The 19,248-nt window shown below is 37.7% G+C and overlaps 1 protein-coding gene across 1 annotated transcript; it reads left to right on the plus strand.

Moving 5' to 3' along the window:
* Positions 1–621: 621 nt before the first annotated feature.
* On the plus strand, positions 622–19,222 carry LOC129407196 (dynein axonemal heavy chain 12-like). Its single transcript, XM_055161112.1, is given in 75 exon segments — positions 622–800; positions 888–972; positions 1,061–1,087; positions 1,164–1,353; positions 1,444–1,507; positions 1,573–1,731; positions 1,802–1,997; positions 2,098–2,286; positions 2,364–2,402; positions 2,405–2,519; positions 2,607–2,698; positions 2,783–2,961; positions 3,051–3,186; positions 3,271–3,396; positions 3,474–3,608; positions 3,704–3,897; positions 3,976–4,183; positions 4,251–4,436; positions 4,507–4,707; positions 4,780–4,974; positions 5,065–5,186; positions 5,266–5,401; positions 5,471–5,617; positions 5,691–5,804; positions 5,885–6,041; positions 6,125–6,297; positions 6,368–6,520; positions 6,595–6,834; positions 6,918–7,163; positions 7,239–7,358; positions 7,442–7,551; positions 7,634–7,814; positions 7,891–8,031; positions 8,097–8,180; positions 8,268–8,456; positions 8,549–8,668; positions 8,746–8,934; positions 9,016–9,167; positions 9,282–9,420; positions 9,492–9,658; positions 9,721–9,976; positions 10,058–10,357; positions 10,427–10,605; positions 10,689–10,881; positions 10,952–11,113; positions 11,186–11,251; positions 11,253–11,381; positions 11,473–11,606; positions 11,675–11,837; positions 12,514–12,594; positions 12,688–12,864; positions 12,965–13,096; positions 13,172–13,261; positions 13,348–13,488; positions 13,560–13,801; positions 13,892–14,039; positions 14,115–14,260; positions 14,329–14,543; positions 14,619–14,811; positions 14,900–15,092; positions 15,163–15,335; positions 15,446–15,586; positions 15,660–15,818; positions 15,905–16,200; positions 16,319–16,572; positions 16,653–16,793; positions 16,878–17,015; positions 17,115–17,348; positions 17,420–17,608; positions 17,687–17,790; positions 17,863–18,067; positions 18,151–18,288; positions 18,377–18,468; positions 18,554–18,621; positions 18,768–19,222. Coding segments are annotated over 75 exon segments (11,841 nt in total). The 3' UTR covers positions 18,962–19,222.
* The last annotated feature ends 26 nt before the right edge of the window (positions 19,223–19,248 follow it).

Consider the following 19,248-nt stretch of genomic DNA (forward strand, 5'->3'; position numbering starts at 1 on the left):
ACTTACAAAACAACTCAATTATAAACAAAAAATGGCCAGAAATAACAGAGGAAATATACCCTTGACCTTAAACCATGACCTTAAACTAAAGAACTGTGGTCTTCTTTGAAACATACTGAAGTTCAGGCCTATAATAACAACTACACTAACGTTAACGCTGTGTTTTTAAATTCTATTTTAGGCATTTTCTTGGGGTTCACATTGTCTACTTATGTCAAACTCTAGGCTTTATTATCATATTAATCCATCAAAATTCACGATAATGTTTGAAATAGTTATATTACCTTATATATTGTTGAGCTACGTCGGCGACAGCTAGTAAGCTAGCAGTAAGCTAGCGGGTTTTTCGTTAACTTCCGGTCATTTCTTCCATCAAAAACTGCCAAACCAGGATAAACAGCGCCATCTATAGACTTTAGAAAAGATTAAATTAAGTTGCAAACACTTCGTTGCATTTCCTTAAATTAGTTCTCCTCTGCTTGCAGTAAAATAGTTTTGTTGATATTAGTAGTAATAATTAGTGATTACTAAAATATATTAGTAATAAAGTCTTTTGATCATTAATTAACTTGGCAATCTAACTTAATGATTTCCTTTGATGTTAATGTTTTTTTGGTAGAAATGGCAACCTCCGGTAGAATTTTGAAAGACAAAGAAGTGGATGGTTTGCCAAAGTTCCCAGTCCTGCCGCCAATTGACACAAAGGTCGACGCTGTCAAAGAGACATGCATGTTGATTCATCAGAAACTTCAGAAGCGTCGAAAAAAGAAAATGCTAAATGACCAACGTCGATTGTTATTGTAAGTGTTCTGTCAGGTTGGAAACACTTGCAGTTAACTACAATGTTAGCTGGCTAAAGCAGTTGTATTGTATATACTGTCATACAGGGTGTCCAGGGCCACGGCTGCCTATAGACGGTGCTTGGATAACGAACCAGAGAGCTCATCACCAGAGCCACAGTTTCCACCCTCTGTAAGAAATACACAGTTAGACACTGTCTACATAAAATATTATTTATTTCAAGCATCCATCTAACACAGTGTTTTCAAATTTATCACAGATGATCAGTGAAGACCAGATGGAACGGGTTGGTTTACAGGTTTATGCCATTAACAGAGAAATGCTTATGTTTGAGAAATAACATTTGCTTCTCCTATTTTCAGATGAATTATGCATTTTTAAAGAAACGTGTGGAAAGTGGTCCATTTACTCCAATACAACAAGAATGGCTGCACTCCATCACTGGCCGACTCCTGCCTGAACTTAAAAATACTCCAAGAACACAGGCACTGTTACAGGAGCTCTGCACAGAAGTGAGCGAGGACTTCCGTAATGCAATTGTCAAACATACAGGTATTTTTTTATATTTAGTGTCTTTACTCTTAAGTGTGTGTTTGCTACTAATAGAATTGGTTACTTTAATGTATTTTGCTTTTGCATCAGTGGGCTCAATTTTAAAAGAACCACACAAACAGAATACTGAGAAACAGGAAGTTACTTCACTTGAGTAAGTTACACAATAAATGTATCAACCTAGACAACATATTGTAAATATTTTGTCTTGTGCAATAGAATTTTGGATTTCTCACAACCCCGGCACGAAAGCTTTGTCCAAAGCCACAGGAAGATCAAAGCAAATTTGCACATTCTTCATCCAGTGATGCAGATAATACTGGACATCAGTTACACCACATTTTCTCCAATAGTCTTAGCTGATCTTTCAGATTACAGGTAATAAAATGCACTGGGCATAATAACAATGTAATAATAGCATGATTTATTATGTCTAATGTTTATTCAGAGTTTCAGGGCCTGTTGACTGTAAAAGTTTACACAATAAAATGGCATTGGAGTGCAAGAGAACAGAAGAGCACATAATGAACACTTGGTTTCCGAAAATTATTCATCTGCTAACCCTAAGAGATACAGTAAAGGGTATTAAAGAAGAGAAGTTGGACTCTTTTTACAACTGTGCATCCACTCTTATGTCCAATCTGGTGAGATTACTGTGTCATTTTTTATGGTTAAGATCAAATACTTGGATATACAGCACATATACTATTTCTTACATTCAAATTTGTTTATAATATTTTACAGCTTAAGTCCCTGCTTCATAAAAGTGTAGCACAATATGCTAGTCTTTTTGATGAAAAGAATCAGCACAGCCTGCCTTTGTTCAGAATGTCTCTGACATTTGATGATGAAAAGATGGAGATTTACCCAACCTTACAAGATCTAGGGGGAGCCATTTTTGGGATTCTTAATTCAATAACAAGTACACTGCAGGTAAGTGTGGCTCAGACTTCAGGCTCAGAATTAGTTTGAAGAGTTATGTCAAACATTTGTTGTTTATATTTCTAAAGAAAGTACCGACTGTCCAATCATGGCTGGCTCAGTCAACAAATCTTCATTTGTGGACGCTAAAGTGGCTGATCATATATGGGGTAGTGCTAATGCCATACTGAAGACAGCGGTTGAAAAAAATTTAGAGGAACCCGACAAACATTTCCAGAGTTATGGTAATATTATACAAATTATGTCTTTTTGACAGTATATAAGATTACAATAATTATTTTACACAAAATAATATTTGTTTACCTTTACAGTTGAAAAATATGCATGGCTTGTTAATGGAACTGCACAAACTCAAGTGAAGTTGTTCATGGAGGAGGAGCATTCTTTTGAAGAATATACTCAGGTACTTACTTAAAAATAAGGTAGACTTTACAATAGCTATTATAAAATAAAATATATATTAAAAAACCCGGTCTGATATTTTAAGAAAGTGGAGGAGTTCCATCGTTTGTCCAAAGAGATTATCGACCTTCCAGCCAAAGCCCACTTCACAATGGTCCATCTGGATTGTGAAGAACTAAAGCAGGGACTAGCCAACAAAGCTAAACACTTTGCTGAAGAACTCATCAAGAAACTAGTTAACAATCACAGAGTGCTTAATGTGGAGTAAGTGGTTTAAGTATCAATTTATTACATAAATTACTATACAATTGGATCCATATGTAATTTATATCACGTTTTCTGTGTGTTTGAAGGATTTGTTCAGAATTTGAAACAATCAAGGAGAATGCTCAGAAAGTACCAGAAAGCACAGAAAAGATGGTTGAAATGATTGAATACATCAACTTTACCAAAACAACAGGTCTCTCACAACTCCAGAAGAAAATATCTGTGAGTAGGCCTACAGTGCTTAGGCTTTAACTAATGATTTATTTTCCTTCATATAACAGTTTGTGTATAATGCTTCTGTACCAGGAATCCCTTAAAAAATTACTGTACCTTGTGGATGTCCACATATTTGAGCCTGATGATCTGAAGCTTCACAAAACTGTATTTCTGTGGCCACAAAACATCATGCAGGCATTTGAACTAAGTGATGAGGTAATCCTCTTCTCTCTCCGTATGCTGTAAAATAATTGTTTCTTGTAATATAATACAGAGTTGTTGTTTTTTTCTAGGTGATAGAGAAAGCTAAGTATAAAGGAAAACATGAGCTGATTGCCACAAGAGAAAAACTAATGGTAGAGTTGACTAAATTAGCCCACAGAATTCTTGATTTCCCAGAATGCTCAGAGCTAGACCTGATTCCACAGGTAAAAAATACAATTTCATGTAACCAAATATGGTTATGAATATTATGTTTTCTAGGCCTTATATAAAATTTGTCCTAAAACTGGTCTTGTTGCAGTATGTGGCAGATATTAGGATTGTTCAGAAACTGATCCGGGAGGCAGAGGAAACTGTAGAATACATCAATAAAGAAGAAAAAGTTTACGACATGGCGCAAACCAGTTACCCAGAAGTAGCTGCAATTAAAGAGAGCATTGAACCTTACCAGAAACTCTTTGGGCTTGTGCTGGAGTGGCAGCACACAGAAAAAAAGTATGATTTACTGTATGGTTCCTTTTAGTTTATTTATTGTGGTAACAAATATGTGGCATTAATAGTGTCTCTGTTTAGATGGATGGATGGATCTTTCCAGGGCCTGAATGGAGAGAGCATGGAAGTGGAAGTTGATGAATTCTTCAGGAACGTTTTCAAGATGTTAAAGTTTTTCCAACAGAGACAGAGTAAAGCTGGGCAAGAGGGTGCAGAAGATTCAAGCAAAACTGAGAGTCCCACTGCAACTTTGTGCAGTACTGTGTTACAAGAGATCAAAGAGTTTAAGGTAGTAGAAGTAGTAAAAATACTTTAAATGCGTGTTGAAGAACTAAACAATGCATCTTGTATTGTAGGAGCATGTTCCTCTTGTGTCCATTCTCTGTAATCCGGGCATCAGACAACGCCACTGGGACCAAATGTCAAAAATAGTAGGATATGATATTACCCCAGACTCTGGCACTACACTAAGAAAAATCCTAAAACAAAACCTCACTCCTTACCTAGACAAGTTCGAGTCTGTCAGTGCAGCTGCTAGTAAAGTAAGTATATTACACATTGCAGTTACATTTTGAGCTTTTCACCCTAATCATGTTTTCTTTATCGCTGCAGGAATTTTCTTTTGAGAAAGCCATGAAGACTATGGTGACCATATGGGATGATGTTGCTTTCCACCATCAGCCTCACAGAGAGACTGGCGTATCTATTCTAATATCACTGGACGAGATTCAAACTATGCTGGATGACCAAATAGTTAAGACTCAGACAATGAGGGGCTCACCATTTATTAAGCCATTTGAACATGAAATCAAGGCAGGTTACTGATATTTTACAAAAAACATGTCGGGCTTACTTCACATTAATTGATTTTCTTTTTTTATACAGAGTTGGGAAGATCGTTTGCTTCGTATCCAAGGAACCATTGATGAGTGGGTAAAAGTGCAGACTCAATGGCTTTACCTGGAACCCATTTTCTCCTCTCAGGACATCATGCATCAGATTCCAGAGGAGGGACGTCTTTTCCAAACTGTTGATAAAATCTGGAGAGAGGTCATGAGACACTGTGTCAAGGACCCTAAGGCATGCATTATATTAAATGTTGTATTAGTCTTATGGCTATAACATAAGCCTTTATATGTTAGTAGATAATATGCTCTGCTTGCTTTAAAGATCCTACCAGCAACATCACTGCCTGATTTACTTGAAAAGCTACAGGAATCCAATAACTTACTGGACACAATTATGAAAGGTCTAAATGCATATCTTGAAAAGAAGCGCCTTTTCTTTCCAAGGTAAGATGATGAATGCGCTTTATACATACGAAGAGAAAAATTTACACAATACTAATACAGTTATAATTTCTGTCATCAGGTTCTTTTTCTTGTCAAATGATGAAATGTTAGAGATTTTGTCAGAGACCAAGGATCCCTTGCGAGTTCAGCCACACCTTAAAAAGTGTTTTGAGGGTATCTCTAAACTGGACTTCTTACCCAATTTGGATATCCAGGTGCACATTATGCTCTATTTTATTTTATCACTAAAATTACAACATAATAATAATCATTCTCTCCTGTAGGCCATGTATAGCAGTGAAGGGGAGCGTGTTGCCCTTGTCCAGAACATTTCCACAGTAGAGGCCAAAGGGGCAGTGGAGAAGTGGCTGGTGCAGGTGGAGGATGTGATGCTGCGCAGTGTTAATGATGTGATTGCTCGTTCGAGAGAAGTTAGTGAATTCATGTCCAATATTATTAAGATCTTGTGTGTATCATTTAACTGTGTGATTATGTCCTTTTCAGGCCTATGCTGAAACCACCCGCAGCCAGTGGGTGAGGGAGTGGCCTGGACAGGTGGTGCTTTGTACTTCACAAATCTTTTGGACATTGGAAGTACATGAAGCTATTAGAGCAGGGGTTAGTTTAAAATTAGTTTAGTTAAGATTTCAAGATTCTGAAAATGGTATGGAACAGTTTTTAAATTCCTTTTTGTCTAGGTTTTGAAAAAGTACTATGAGCAGCTCCAAAGTCAGTTGAATGACATTGTGGAGCTTGTGAGAGGAAAACTGGCCAAACAAACTCGAACCACTTTGGGAGCACTGGTCACAATAGATGTACATGCCAGAGATGTCATCATGGAGCTCATTGAGAAAGGTATCCTATCACAGACCACTTTCATTTTTAACAATTTCGTTGCTCTATACACTATTTTTAAATATCTATCCAACTACAATCAGGTGTATCAAAAGATACAGACTTCCAGTGGCTGGCCCAGCTCCGGTACTACTGGACCAACGACAATGTGCATGTTAGAATTATCAACTGTGATGTCAAGTATGCTTATGAATATCTTGGCAACTCTCCACGTTTAGTCATCACTCCACTGACAGACAGATGTTACCGAACTCTGGTAAGTAAAAAAAAAAAAAAACTTAGTGGTGTAATATATCATGATTTCTTAAACTGTTTCTGTTTTTTAGATTGGGGCTTTCTACCTAAACCTGGGTGGTGCTCCTGAGGGTCCAGCAGGAACAGGGAAAACTGAAACCACAAAGGATTTGGCCAAAGCACTTGCTGTTCAGTGTGTTGTGTTTAACTGTTCAGATGGGTTGGATTATCTTGCAATGGGCAAGGTTAGAATTTGTGTTACATTATGTTAAACCTACATGCATGTGGTTAACTCATTTGATAACATTTCCTCTTACAGTTTTTCAAAGGTCTGGCATCTTCAGGTGCATGGGCGTGTTTTGATGAGTTCAATCGAATTGAACTGGAGGTGCTTTCTGTCGTGGCTCAACAAGTGCTGTGTATTCAGAGAGCCATTGAGCAGAAGCTGGAGTACTTTGATTTTGAAGGAACAACACTCAAACTTAATCCCAACTGCTTTGTGTCCATCACCATGAACCCAGGCTATGCAGGGCGATCGGAACTACCTGACAATCTTAAGGTAAACTAAACACTTTTTTGTTATGTTGCTGTATTTGCTATATTTTCCTTTTTAACCTGACAGTAAAAAATTTTCTTTCCCAGGTTTTATTTCGAACTGTTGCCATGATGGTCCCAAACTATGCTTTGATTGCTGAGATCTCGCTGTATTCGTACGGCTTTCTGAATGCCAAACCATTGTCAGTGAAGATAGTAATGACCTACAGACTGTGCTCAGAGCAGCTTTCCTCCCAGTTTCACTACGACTATGGCATGAGGGCCGTAAAAGCTGTACTTGTGGCAGCTGGAAATCTCAAACTGAAGTATCCAGAAGAGAATGAGGATATACTGGTATGAACTATAAACTTTCACTGACAATGTGTTTTTGAGCATTTTGTAATATATTATTTTATTTTATTCCTATAGCTCCTGAGATCTATAAAAGATGTTAATGAGCCTAAATTTCTGTCTCATGATATTCCTCTATTCAATGGGATTACCAGCGATTTGTTTCCTGGAATCTCCCTTCCTAAAGCTGACTATCAGGTATGAATCTAGTTTATTTACTAAGCTTCTTTACTTTATACTTTTATATATACAATAATAAGACTTATTTGATCTTTTTGTAGTTGTTTTATAAAGCTGCTGAAGAGTGCTGCAAAAGCCACAATGTCCAACCTACTCAAGTATTTTTAGAGAAGATGATTCAGACATATGAGATGATGATTGTGAGACATGGGTATGTTTATTTTCTGTTAAATATTAAAATGATATACTTTACCACAACATTAACCTTACATGTATGTATCTATCTCTGCCAGTTTCATGTTGGTTGGAGAATCTTTTGCGGGAAAGACCAAAGTTCTACATGTTCTAGCAGACACACTGACTCTGATGAATGAACAGGGTCAAGAGGAGGAGAAGGTCATTTACAGGACACTGAACCCTAAGTCCATCACTATGGGGCAGCTCTTCGGGCAGTTTGATTTGGTTTCCCATGAGGTACATCAGTGTCTATATGTAACTGCTACTGACTGTGAAAAATGTCCTTATGCAGTACAATTTTTTTTTTTTTAAGTGGACAGATGGTATTGTGGCTAACACGTTTAGGGAATTTGCATCAGCTGAGACACCAGAACGTAAATGGGTAGTGTTTGATGGACCCATAGATACTCTGTGGATTGAGAGCATGAACACAGTACTTGATGATAACAAAAAGGTAATGAAAAAATGGCTTCATTTGTATGTCATGTACACTTAAAATTTTTTATTTGACCCTGACAGCTGTGTCTGATGAGTGGTGAGATTATTCAGATGTCCAATCAGATGAGCCTTATCTTTGAGGCTATGGATCTTTCACAAGCTTCTGTAAGTTACCAGATACTAGTACATAAGCATGCAAATGTTATCTTAGTGTATAAGCATGTAAATGTAGTTACTGTTTTTGTTCTGCAGCCTGCTACAGTCAGTAGATGTGGTATGATCTATATGGAGCCATCTCAGTTAGGCTGGGAGCCTTTAGTTCTTTCTTGGTTCAATACTCTTCCAGAGGATTTACAAAGTCCAGTGAGCAGGACCCTTTTGTTAGAACTATTTCACTGGCTTTTACCCCCTGCCCTGAGAATGCTGCGCAAATACTGCAAGGTAGCCTAAACCTCAGATGAAAATGAATAAAATTATATTTACACATACAATTAAGAATATCAGTATTGTAAATATGCATTTTTTTTCTACAGGAAGTTGTCCCGACTAGTGACAGTAACACTGTGACCTCACTGTGTCGTCTGTTTGAAATGCTGCTATCTGAACCTGTCAAGACACACCCTGAAGACAAAATCCTTCATGTTTGGATTAAGGTAAATTGAGAGAGCAACCTTTTATCACTTTGATTCCAGTTGTTTTTAAATTCTCTATTCTCTTTTTTCTTCTACAGGCTGCCTTTGCCTTCTCTCTAGTGTGGTCAGTAGGGGGCAGTTGTGATGCACAGAGCCGGGGGAAGTTTAATGAGTTCTTTAGAACCACTTTAACAGGAAAGACAGACAAAAACCCTATTCCTGAGGCCATTGGGAAATGGGAATGTCCACTAGATGAAAAAGGTTTAGTTTACGACTACTTTTATGAGGTACTACTGTGTTATTACTTACAATTACACAATTACCTCAATTACTGCAATGAATAATGCTAATGAATATTTTTTGCACAGTTTAAAGGTAAAGGTCGCTGGATTCATTGGAATGACGGCATCAAGAATGTCAACTTAGGGGGCAAAAATACCAAAGTGCAAGAGATAATTGTTCCCACAATTGACACGGTCCGTTATACATACCTTATGGACCTATGCATCACATATGGAGTGTAAGCATTTTTACAAGCACTGCGTACCATTTTCAAATTGACATACAGCATCATATTTTGAAGGTTTAAGTAGAAATTACATGCTTTTATTTACTTTGTGTATTTTCTGTTCAGGCCTAGTTTGTTTGTTGGCCCCACTGGCACTGGGAAGTCTGTGTATATCAAGGACAAACTATTGAACAATTTAGACAAAGATCTCTATCTACCCTTTTTCATCAACTTTTCAGCACGTACAAGTGCCAATCAGACACAAGTAAGCTATTAGGATTATATTCAATTTTTATTTAGATTTCAAAATGTAAAATGTGTACTTGTTTTGTGTAGAATATCATCATGTCCAGATTAAATAAGCGAAGACAGGGAGTCTATGGGCCCCCAATTGGAAAGAAGTGCATAATATTTGTCGATGATGTGAATATGCCAGCGCTGGAACAGTTTGGAGCACAACCACCAGTGGAACTTCTCAGACAGTTCATGGACCATGGAAACTGGTACAATATTTGCTTTAAATTCTGAAGTGATTATTTTTATTTATATCTATATTTTTTTGCAGGTATGATCTCAAGGACACATCCAGAATCTGCCTAGTAGACGTTCAATTTATCTCTGCAATGGGTCCCCCTGGTGGAGGAAGAAATGCTGTTACATCTCGCTTCCTGAGACACTTTAACATCTGCAGTATTAATGCCTTCAGTGATGATACAATGGTTCGCATATTCTCCAACATAATGTCCTTTTATCTAAAAAACAATGAGTTTACCCCTGAATATTTCACCATTGGCAATCAAATTGTCACAGCCACCATGGAGGTAAATTTAGTAAAATCAATAATGTTACATAGTTTTGCTACATTCATTTTTTTTTTAAATTATGTGGTTTGGGCTTCACAGGTTTACAAGAAGGCCATGGAGTACTTGCTTCCTACTCCAGCCAAATCACATTACACTTTTAACCTGCGTGACTTCTTCTCTCGAGTGATCCAAGGCTGTCTACTCCTGAAGAAACAGTCGCTTAAAAGCAAACAAACTATGATCCGCTTGTTTGTTCACGAGGTTTTCCGAGTCTACTACGACCGCTTGGTGGATGACAGTGACCGCACCTGGCTTTACCGGCTAATGAGCAACATTCTTCACGATAACTTCAAAGAATCATTTGATCAAGTCTTTGAACATCTAAAAACGGGCAAGCAAGTAAGTTAAAAGATGTGTTCCACCTTAGTGTGTTGTTTTTCTAGGTGAATTAATTAATGAATTTTTAAGCTTGTGGAAGAGGACATGCGTAATCTTTTATTTGGTGACTACATGACCCCTGACTTGGAAGATGAGGACCGTCTGTATGCTGAAGTGCCATCAGTGGACAAATTTGCTAAAGTGGTGGAGTCCTGTCTGGTAGAATACAACCAGATGAACAAGAGCCGCATGAACCTTGTTATATTTCTGTAAGATTTTTTATATACTCTAGTGTTATTTTTGGAATGCATATCAAAAGCTTTACAGCTGAATATGTTGTTTTGTCATATAGTTATGTTTTAGAGCACCTGTCTCGGATTAGTCGTGTGTTAAAGCAACCTGGTGGGAATGCTCTGCTGGTGGGTTTGGGAGGCAGTGGTCGACAGTCCATAACCCGTCTAGCCACTTTTATGGCCCACATGACCATGTTTCAGCCTGAAATCTCCAAGAGCTACGGCTTGACCGAGTGGAGGGATGATATCAAGGTGAGCGTTGTATAAACATCTTTACAGATGTGTTACCTTTGTAGTTACACTGTCTCTGAATTTGTTATAGATGCTGATGAAAAATGCTGGGGTGAAAGGTCAGAAGACTGTGTTTCTCCTCACGGATACTCAAATCAAAGATGAAGCATTTCTTGAGGATGTGGACAGTGTCCTGAACACCGGAGAGGTTCCTAATCTCTTTGCTGTAGATGAAAAGCAAGAGATAATAGAGGTAAACTATACTACAATTAACTACTTAAATGATTTTCAGTATTTTTTCTTATTTTGTTATTTTTTTCCATAGGCCATACGCCCTATTGCTCAGGCTGGTAACAAGAATGTGGAGCTGAGTCCTTTGACTCTGTTTGCCTTTTTTTATTGCACGCTGCAGAGAAAACCTGCACATTGTGGTGGCCTTCAGTCCAATTGGAAATGCATTTAGAAACAGATTGCGACAGTTTCCATCTCTCATTAACTGCTGCACTATTGACTGGTTTCAGGTAAAAGATTTGTATCTCAAAACATATGTGTAAAATTGTAATGCATCATATAGTCAAGTTGAAATGTCATTGTCATTTTCTTGTATATTAGCCATGGCCAGAAGAAGCTCTTGAGAGAGTAGCTATTTCATTCCTGAAGACACTAGAAATGACTGAAATAGAGCGACATGAGGTTATACCAATATGTAAAACATTCCACACTTCTCTAAAGCAGCTCTCTGATAGGTATGGCCTGGGGATTTTACATGCATTCATTTAGTCTTATTTACTAAACAAACTACTACTTGTTGCAGATTTCTGTCAGAACTTGGCCGTTATAACTATGTGACTCCTACATCCTATTTGGAGCTCATGGCAGCTTTTCGGCTGCTACTTACTGAAAAAAGAGACATTGTTATGAAGGCAAAGCGACGTTATACTAATGGCTTGGATAAACTAGCTTTTGCTGAATCTCAGGTACTGTATATTCTACAATATTGCAGTATTATATCTTCTCTGTTTTATTTGTACAAGTTGGAATTTAATGAATGTGGCCAAGAAACTGCTCCAGTTTCAATATAAATGTTCTGCTCTGTGTGTTGAGCATTTTTAAGTACTTTGGCACAATTGTGGGTAGTCATTTTCCAAATGAGCACAGTATAGAAGGTGTGTACAAAAGAATCTTCTCACCGTCTGACTGTACCATTTGAGGAAGCTTGGTAATGTGAAAGTCAGTAAACAAAACCCTTACATTACCTTCTGTTAAATTGGCCCTAGGCATTCATTTTTACAGCAAGTAATTCAGCCACTATAACCCCAATAACATCACACTGCATTGTGATACAGACCTAAAATGAATGTTCTAAGCCTCATTTGAGATGTGATTTGGCCTTCGATGAAAAAAAGTTTGGACACCTCTGCACTAGTGGATAGTGTGCTAACTTTTGGCATCACTGCATGGCACAATCAGATTCCCTGTAGAGTAAAAAAACAAAATGAACTGAACAATATTGTCTTAATGGGCAGCATAAATGTGGGGAGACCTCAGAAACAGCTGTTTCAACTGTAAAGAACGAGGACACTTAATAAAGCCACCATGTAATTTCACGCCCCTACAACCCTCTCAACACACTCTATTCTATATATACCTTAGGTGGGAGAAATGAAGCAGGAACTGATAGACCTACAGCCCAAACTGGAACAAGCCAAAATTGACAATACAAAAATGATGAAGGTGGGCATAATTGTTTTTGATCTCACATGCTGTAAATCTTCAATAAAGCATAGGAATCCAACTGACAACTGAATCTACCTTTTTGTATTTCAGGTTATTGAAGTTGAGTCAGAAGAAGTGGAAGCTAAGAGTAAAACCGTTCGTGTTGATGAAGAAGCAGCGACTGTAAAAGCAAATGAGGCCCAAGCTTTAAAGAATGAGTGTGAGAGTGATTTGGCTGAAGCCATCCCTGCCCTAGAGACTGCTCTTGCAGCCTTAGATACTTTGAAGGTTGGTATTTCCTCCTTTAATCTATATTATGTGTCCCATGTAGCCATAGAAACTTTTGTGCTTTGACCTTCCAGTAAATTAAACTGCTTCCATGTTTCAGCCTTCTGATGTCACTATTGTGAAGTCAATGAAAAACCCACCATCAGGAGTGAAGCTTGTGATGGCTGCTGTGTGTGTAATGAAGGATATAAAACCAGATAAAGTCCCTGACCCCACTGGAACTGGTAAAAAGGTATGTTCTTTACATTTTTATCATATTTTAGTTATTGTCAACAATATGCTCATAAGTGTGTGTAATATTTTATAGATTTTTGACTACTGGGGACCAAGCAAGAAGCTACTGGGTGATATGAATTTTTTACGAGATCTAAAAGAGTACGACAAGGACAATATTCCTGTATGTTCTCAACGTGTGTACTATTCAATCTTTGTGTTTTGATGCTTGATAAATAAATATGAACTATATTTCCTCTGCCTCTGTAGGCAGCTGTGATGCAAAAGATTCGCACCGAGTACATGACTAATCCCGAATTCGACCCCAGTATAGTGGCGAAGGCATCTTCAGCAGCAGAGGGCCTTTGTAAATGGATAAAAGCAATGGAAGAGTATGACAGAGTGGCTAAGGTCTGGTGTGGCTCATGTCCTATCTTAAGTCATTGGTTTTAGTCTAAAATAGAAATTGTGTGTGCCTATAGGTTGTAGCCCCAAAGAAAGCCAATCTGGCAGTAGCCCAAGAGTCTCTTGCAACCACTATGGCCCTGTTGGACCGAAAGAGAGCTGAGCTCAAAGAGGTTGAGGATCGTTTGGCTGCTCTTCAAAAAACATTTGAAGAAAAGACAGAAGAAAAGGCACAATTAGAGTTCCAGGTAGATTTGTGTGCAAGGAAACTGGAGAGAGCTGAAAAGCTTATTGGTGGTCTTGGAGGAGAGAAGACAAGGTAAAGAAAGAGCAACATTTGTTTATGCTTATGTTAATGGTTTTATCTACTTTAAACTTGTTCTCAAGTTTACATTTATGTATGTTTTAGGTGGCGTAAAGCGGCAGATGACCTGCAGAGCACCTATGACAACCTGACTGGGGATGTCCTCATTTCGGCCGGTGTCATTGCTTATCTGGGAGCCTTTACAGCAGGCTTCAGACAGCACTGTACAAAAGAGTGGACTAACCTCTGCAAAGTATGTAATTACTAAAAATAATTAACAAAAAAGCCTCATTAGTAAGTTCTATTTATGTTTAAATATTTTTTGCAGTCAAGAAATATTCCCTCATCTAATGAGTTTTCCCTCAGTAAAACTCTGGGAGATCCAATTAAGATCAGGGCTTGGAATTTTGCAGGCCTTCCCAATGACAGTTTTTCAATTGACAATGGAGTTATTGTCAGTAATTCAAGAAGATGGTAAGTGTTTACACTATAATAAGTATAAATATTTGTAAATAACATCTAATATGTGTATGTTATTGTAGGCCTTTAATGATTGATCCTCAAGGCCAAGCAAACAAGTGGGTGAAGAATTCAGAAAAGGACAACAACCTGAGTGTCATAAAGCTGACAGATGCAGATTATATGAGAACATTGGAAAATTGCATCCAGTTCGGCACACCACTCCTGCTTGAAAATGTGGGAGAAGACCTTGACCCTTCGTTGGAACCACTGCTCCTCAAGCAGACATTCAAACAAGGTGATGCAAATATAGCTAAGTAGACTGATCTTATTTACATATGTTATATTAATTTGTAGTCTTGTACTGTTCTAGGAGGTGTTGACTATATCAGACTTGGAGAGAGTGTGATTGAGTACTCTTCTGATTTCCGTTTCTACATCACTACTAAACTAAGAAACCCACACTATCTGCCCGAACTATCCACCAAAGTGTCTCTGCTTAATTTCATGATAACCCCTGAAGGCTTAGAGGACCAGCTTTTGGGGATTGTAGTTGCCAAGGAAAGGTAGTGTTCAAACTCATAATGCTATATAGCAAATTTATATGTCTGTCAGAGTTTGCAGAGAATTGCTTGTGCTCCATTTGCTCCACAGACCAGAGCTGGAGGAGGAAAGAAATGCCTTAATCTTACAGTCAGCAGCCAATAAAAGACAGCTGAAGGAAACTGAAGACAAAATACTGGAAACATTACAATCCTCAAAGGGGAATATTCTGGAAGATGAGTCTGCAATTCAGATTTTAGATTCTGCTAAGATTTTGTCAAACGAGATAACAAAGAAACAGCAGGTCTGTAAACAAAAAGGTTACAAACAATAACATAAAACATGAAAACTAACATTCTGAAATTGTGTTTCAGATTGCAGAGAAAACAGAGGTCAAAATAGCAGAATCTAGAGAAGGCTATAGACCAATAGCAAAGCATTCATCTACACTGTTCTTCAGTATTGCTGACCTGAGCAATATAGACCCCATGTACCAGTATTCTCTCAGCTGGTTTGTCAACCTATACATTAATTCTATCCAAGACAGGTAAGTATTTGCCAACAGAAACGTGAAAATAGATTAACCCTTTACATTTTTTTACATGATTTATGCATAAATGACTCATATTATCTATTTAATTATCTTATTTTTATCAGCAATAAGTCAAAGATACTGGAGAGGCGTCTTCAGTACCTCATTGATCACTTCACCTACAATTTATACTCCAATGTATGCCGCTCATTATTTGAGAAAGACAAACTTCTTTTTTCATTCCTCCTCTGTTGTAACATACAATTGTAAGTATATTAAAACACCAATTTTAATATTCAATTACAAATATAGATCTTGATAGATACCTTTTGTGTACAGGGCAAAGAATGAGATTGAATACTCCCAGTTTATGTTTTTGCTGACTGGAGGAGTAGGCCTACAAAACACCATTCCCAACCCTGACCCCTCTTGGCTTCAGGACAAGAACTGGGATGAGATCTGCAGAGCCAATGAACTCCCGGGCTTACAGGGCATAAAGTAAGTTGAGCCTAAACTTTTACATTTTCTGCATTTTTCTCCTTTTTTAAGTTATACTTGGGTTAATTACAATCTTATGCATACAGAAATGATTTTATCAAAAACCCTGGGGAATTCAAGGTGATATATGATAGCAAAGATCCAGCAAACACTCCTCTACCTGCACCCTGGTGTGAAAAACTCAATGAGCTTCAGAAGATAATCATAATTCGCTGTCTACGACCTGATAAGATGGTACCAGCTATTACCAAATATCTGACTGACAAACTGGGGAAGACATTTGTCCAACCACCTCCTTTTGACCTAAGTAAAAGTTATGAAGACTCTAACGCCACCATTCCACTTGTATTTGTTCTGTGTCCTGGAGCGGATCCTATGGCCAGTAAGTATTTTTCTTTGTATACATGTTTCAACTTATGCTGCATATTTTCGTTTCATTAAGTACTACTTTATATGACATCTGTTGTTAGTTGTCATCTAAAAAAATATTCTTTCCAAAGGTTTGCTCAAATTTGCCACTGACAAGAACATGGCGGCTACAAAGTTCCAGTCTATATCTTTGGGACAAGGCCAAGGTCCCATTGCTGCAAAAATGATTGCGACAGCTATGCAGGACGGGTCGTGGGTGTGTCTGCAAAACTGTCATTTGGCCATTTCCTGGATGTCCACTCTAGAGAAAATCTGTGAAGACCTAAGCCCAGAAACATGCCATCCTGACTTTAGACTTTGGCTTACAAGCTACCCATCTGCAAAGGTGCAATACTAGCCTATTTTATTTGGTAAAATGTAATTTGATAATCCTAATATAAAGCAATGTGGTTTGTCTCCCTTTAGTTTCCAGTGACAATTCTACAAAATGGTGTTAAAATGACAAATGAGCCTCCTACTGGTCTTCGACAAAATCTTCTCCAGTCTTATCTGTCTGATCCGATATCTGATCCAAACTTCTTCAGCAGTTGTCCCAATAAAGAGATGGTAAGAAGATTATAGATACCCATTTACAAAAGGTTACTACACAATTTCTGTATTGATGATAAACATTTAAATTTTATCTTTCAGATCTGGGAGAAGCTCTTGTATGGACTATGTTTCTTCCATGCTCTTGTTCAGGAGAGAAAACAATTTGGTCCACTAGGTTGGAATATTCCATATGGTTTTAATGAGTCTGATCTGCGCATAAGCATCAGACAGCTCCAGGTATTGTTATTTGTATTATTTATTGTATATTTTACAGTATAGTAATGATGAAATAAAGAAAAAAAATGGTGTTAAAGTTTTACTCTTTTCTCTTTTTAGCTGTTTGTTAATGAATACGATGAGGTGCCATTTGAAGCTATAACGTATTTGACTGGAGAGTGTAACTATGGAGGCAGGGTGACTGATGACTGGGACAGACGACTGCTGTTGACCATTTTAGCTGATTTTTACAACACCAACGTCATCAAGAAACCTCACTATGCCTTCTCACCCAGTGGAGATTACTGTGCACCACCTAAGTCTGCATATGAAGGATATATAGAATTCATCAAGGTAAAATAATAATGAAAAGAATGCAATGTGGAAATTATGTTGGTAAAATGTGTCTGTGTCATGTTTTAAAGGAACTACCATTCACCCAGCACCCAGAGGTTTTTGGGATGCATGAAAATGTAGATGTTTCCAAAGATCTTCAACAAACAAAACTGTTATTTGATTCACTGCTACTTACTCAAGGAGGAGGAGGGATAGGTGGAAGCAGCTCTGGGAGTGACAGCACGCTTTATGACATAGCCAATAATATTCTCACCAAGGTACACATAAAATTGAAGTGCATAAAATTATACTCGTATTACTACTGTTCAAGGCCCATCATGTATGTTTATTTCTAGCTGCCAAAGAATTTTGACATAGAAACAGCTCTTTTGAAATTCCCTGTTCGCTATGAGGAGAGTATGAACACTGTGTTGGTTCAGGAGATGGAGCGTTACAACACGTAAGCCCCATAACTTTTACAAACGTTTACAAAAAGTCTTTTTGACCTCAACCCATTGTTCTGCTTTGTTAGGTTGTGCACTACAATCCGTGTTAGCATCCAGAACCTGCTCAAAGCCATCAAGGGGTTAGTGGTGATGGATGCTGAGCTGGAGGCGGTGGCTGGCAGTTTAATAGTGGGGAAAGTGCCAGAAAGGTGGGCCAAGCGCTCTTATCCCAGTCTCAAACCCTTGGGCAGCTACATAAATGACTTTCTTGCAAGGCTGAAGTTTTTGCAAGTAAGATTTTTTATTTTTTTTGTTACAAAGAAATTTAACTGTTTATTGGAAGTTAATTAAAAACATTGAATCTTTTGTTACAGAAGTGGCATGACACAAATAAGCCTAATGTATTTTGGCTGTCTGGATTCTTCTTTACTCAAGCTTTTCTCACTGGTGCAATGCAGAACTATGCAAGAAAGTATCACATTCCTATTGACTTACTAGGGTTTGATTTTGAGGTGATTATTTTTTGTTGTTATGCATTTTATTATTCAGGCTTTAAAAATATGTATTCATGTTTTTTTTTCTTTCACATTTTGGCTAAAGGTTCTTCCCATTGATGCATCAGAAACATCACCTGAGGATGGTGTCTACATTCATGGACTGTTTTTGGATGGAGCTCGATGGGACAGAGATAGGTAAGACAACTAGACAATGGAACATTCTCATTCTTATAAACTGTTCCCGCTAAAATCTGACTGTTGTTGTTGTTGTTTGTAACAGTAATGTTCTGGCTGAACAATACCCCAAAGTCCTTTTTGAATTGATGCCAATTATCTGGATCAAACCAAGTAAGTCAATTTTAAATCATTTCAGCCCACAGTCAAAAAAAAGTAAAAAAAAAAAAAAAAAGTGTGTCCTGAATTGTATTAAACTGAAAATATGTTATGCATCTCTATGCTTTAATATATATATATTATTTTTTTTACCTTTGTAGCTCAGAAGAAGGACATCCTTCAGTCTCAAAAGCTGTACATTTGTCCACTGTATAAAACCAGTGAGAGGAAAGGCACTCTATCGACCACAGGCCACTCCACTAACTTTGTCATTACTATGATGTTACCAACAAGCAGGAGGCCTCAGCACTGGGTCAAACGTGGAGTAGCCATGCTCTGTCAGCTTGATGATTAAGATACAAGCCCTTGTATCTTACATTTAATTATATATTCTTGGAGTATGCAAAATAAAAGTTGACTTATTCTGAGTATGCATAATGTCCTGAAAATACTTACCTGTCATCCAAACCGCGTGGACCTATTACCCTCGATACTTCCTTATGAAATACTGTAGCAATAATAGACGTACAGTTACTCCATATGGCCACTAGGGGGTGTTGTAACCTTATTACAGTTTGAGTAAATTTGATTTGAGCTGACACCTCATACAATACTTTTTTCCCCCTACAAAATGCATTTTTT

This window comes from Boleophthalmus pectinirostris, unplaced genomic scaffold (genome assembly GCF_026225935.1).
Source record: "Boleophthalmus pectinirostris isolate CB_2022bp ecotype Guang Dong unplaced genomic scaffold, ASM2622593v1 HiC_scaffold_1, whole genome shotgun sequence".
In the NCBI taxonomy this organism is placed as follows: domain Eukaryota; kingdom Metazoa; phylum Chordata; class Actinopteri; order Gobiiformes; family Gobiidae; genus Boleophthalmus; species Boleophthalmus pectinirostris.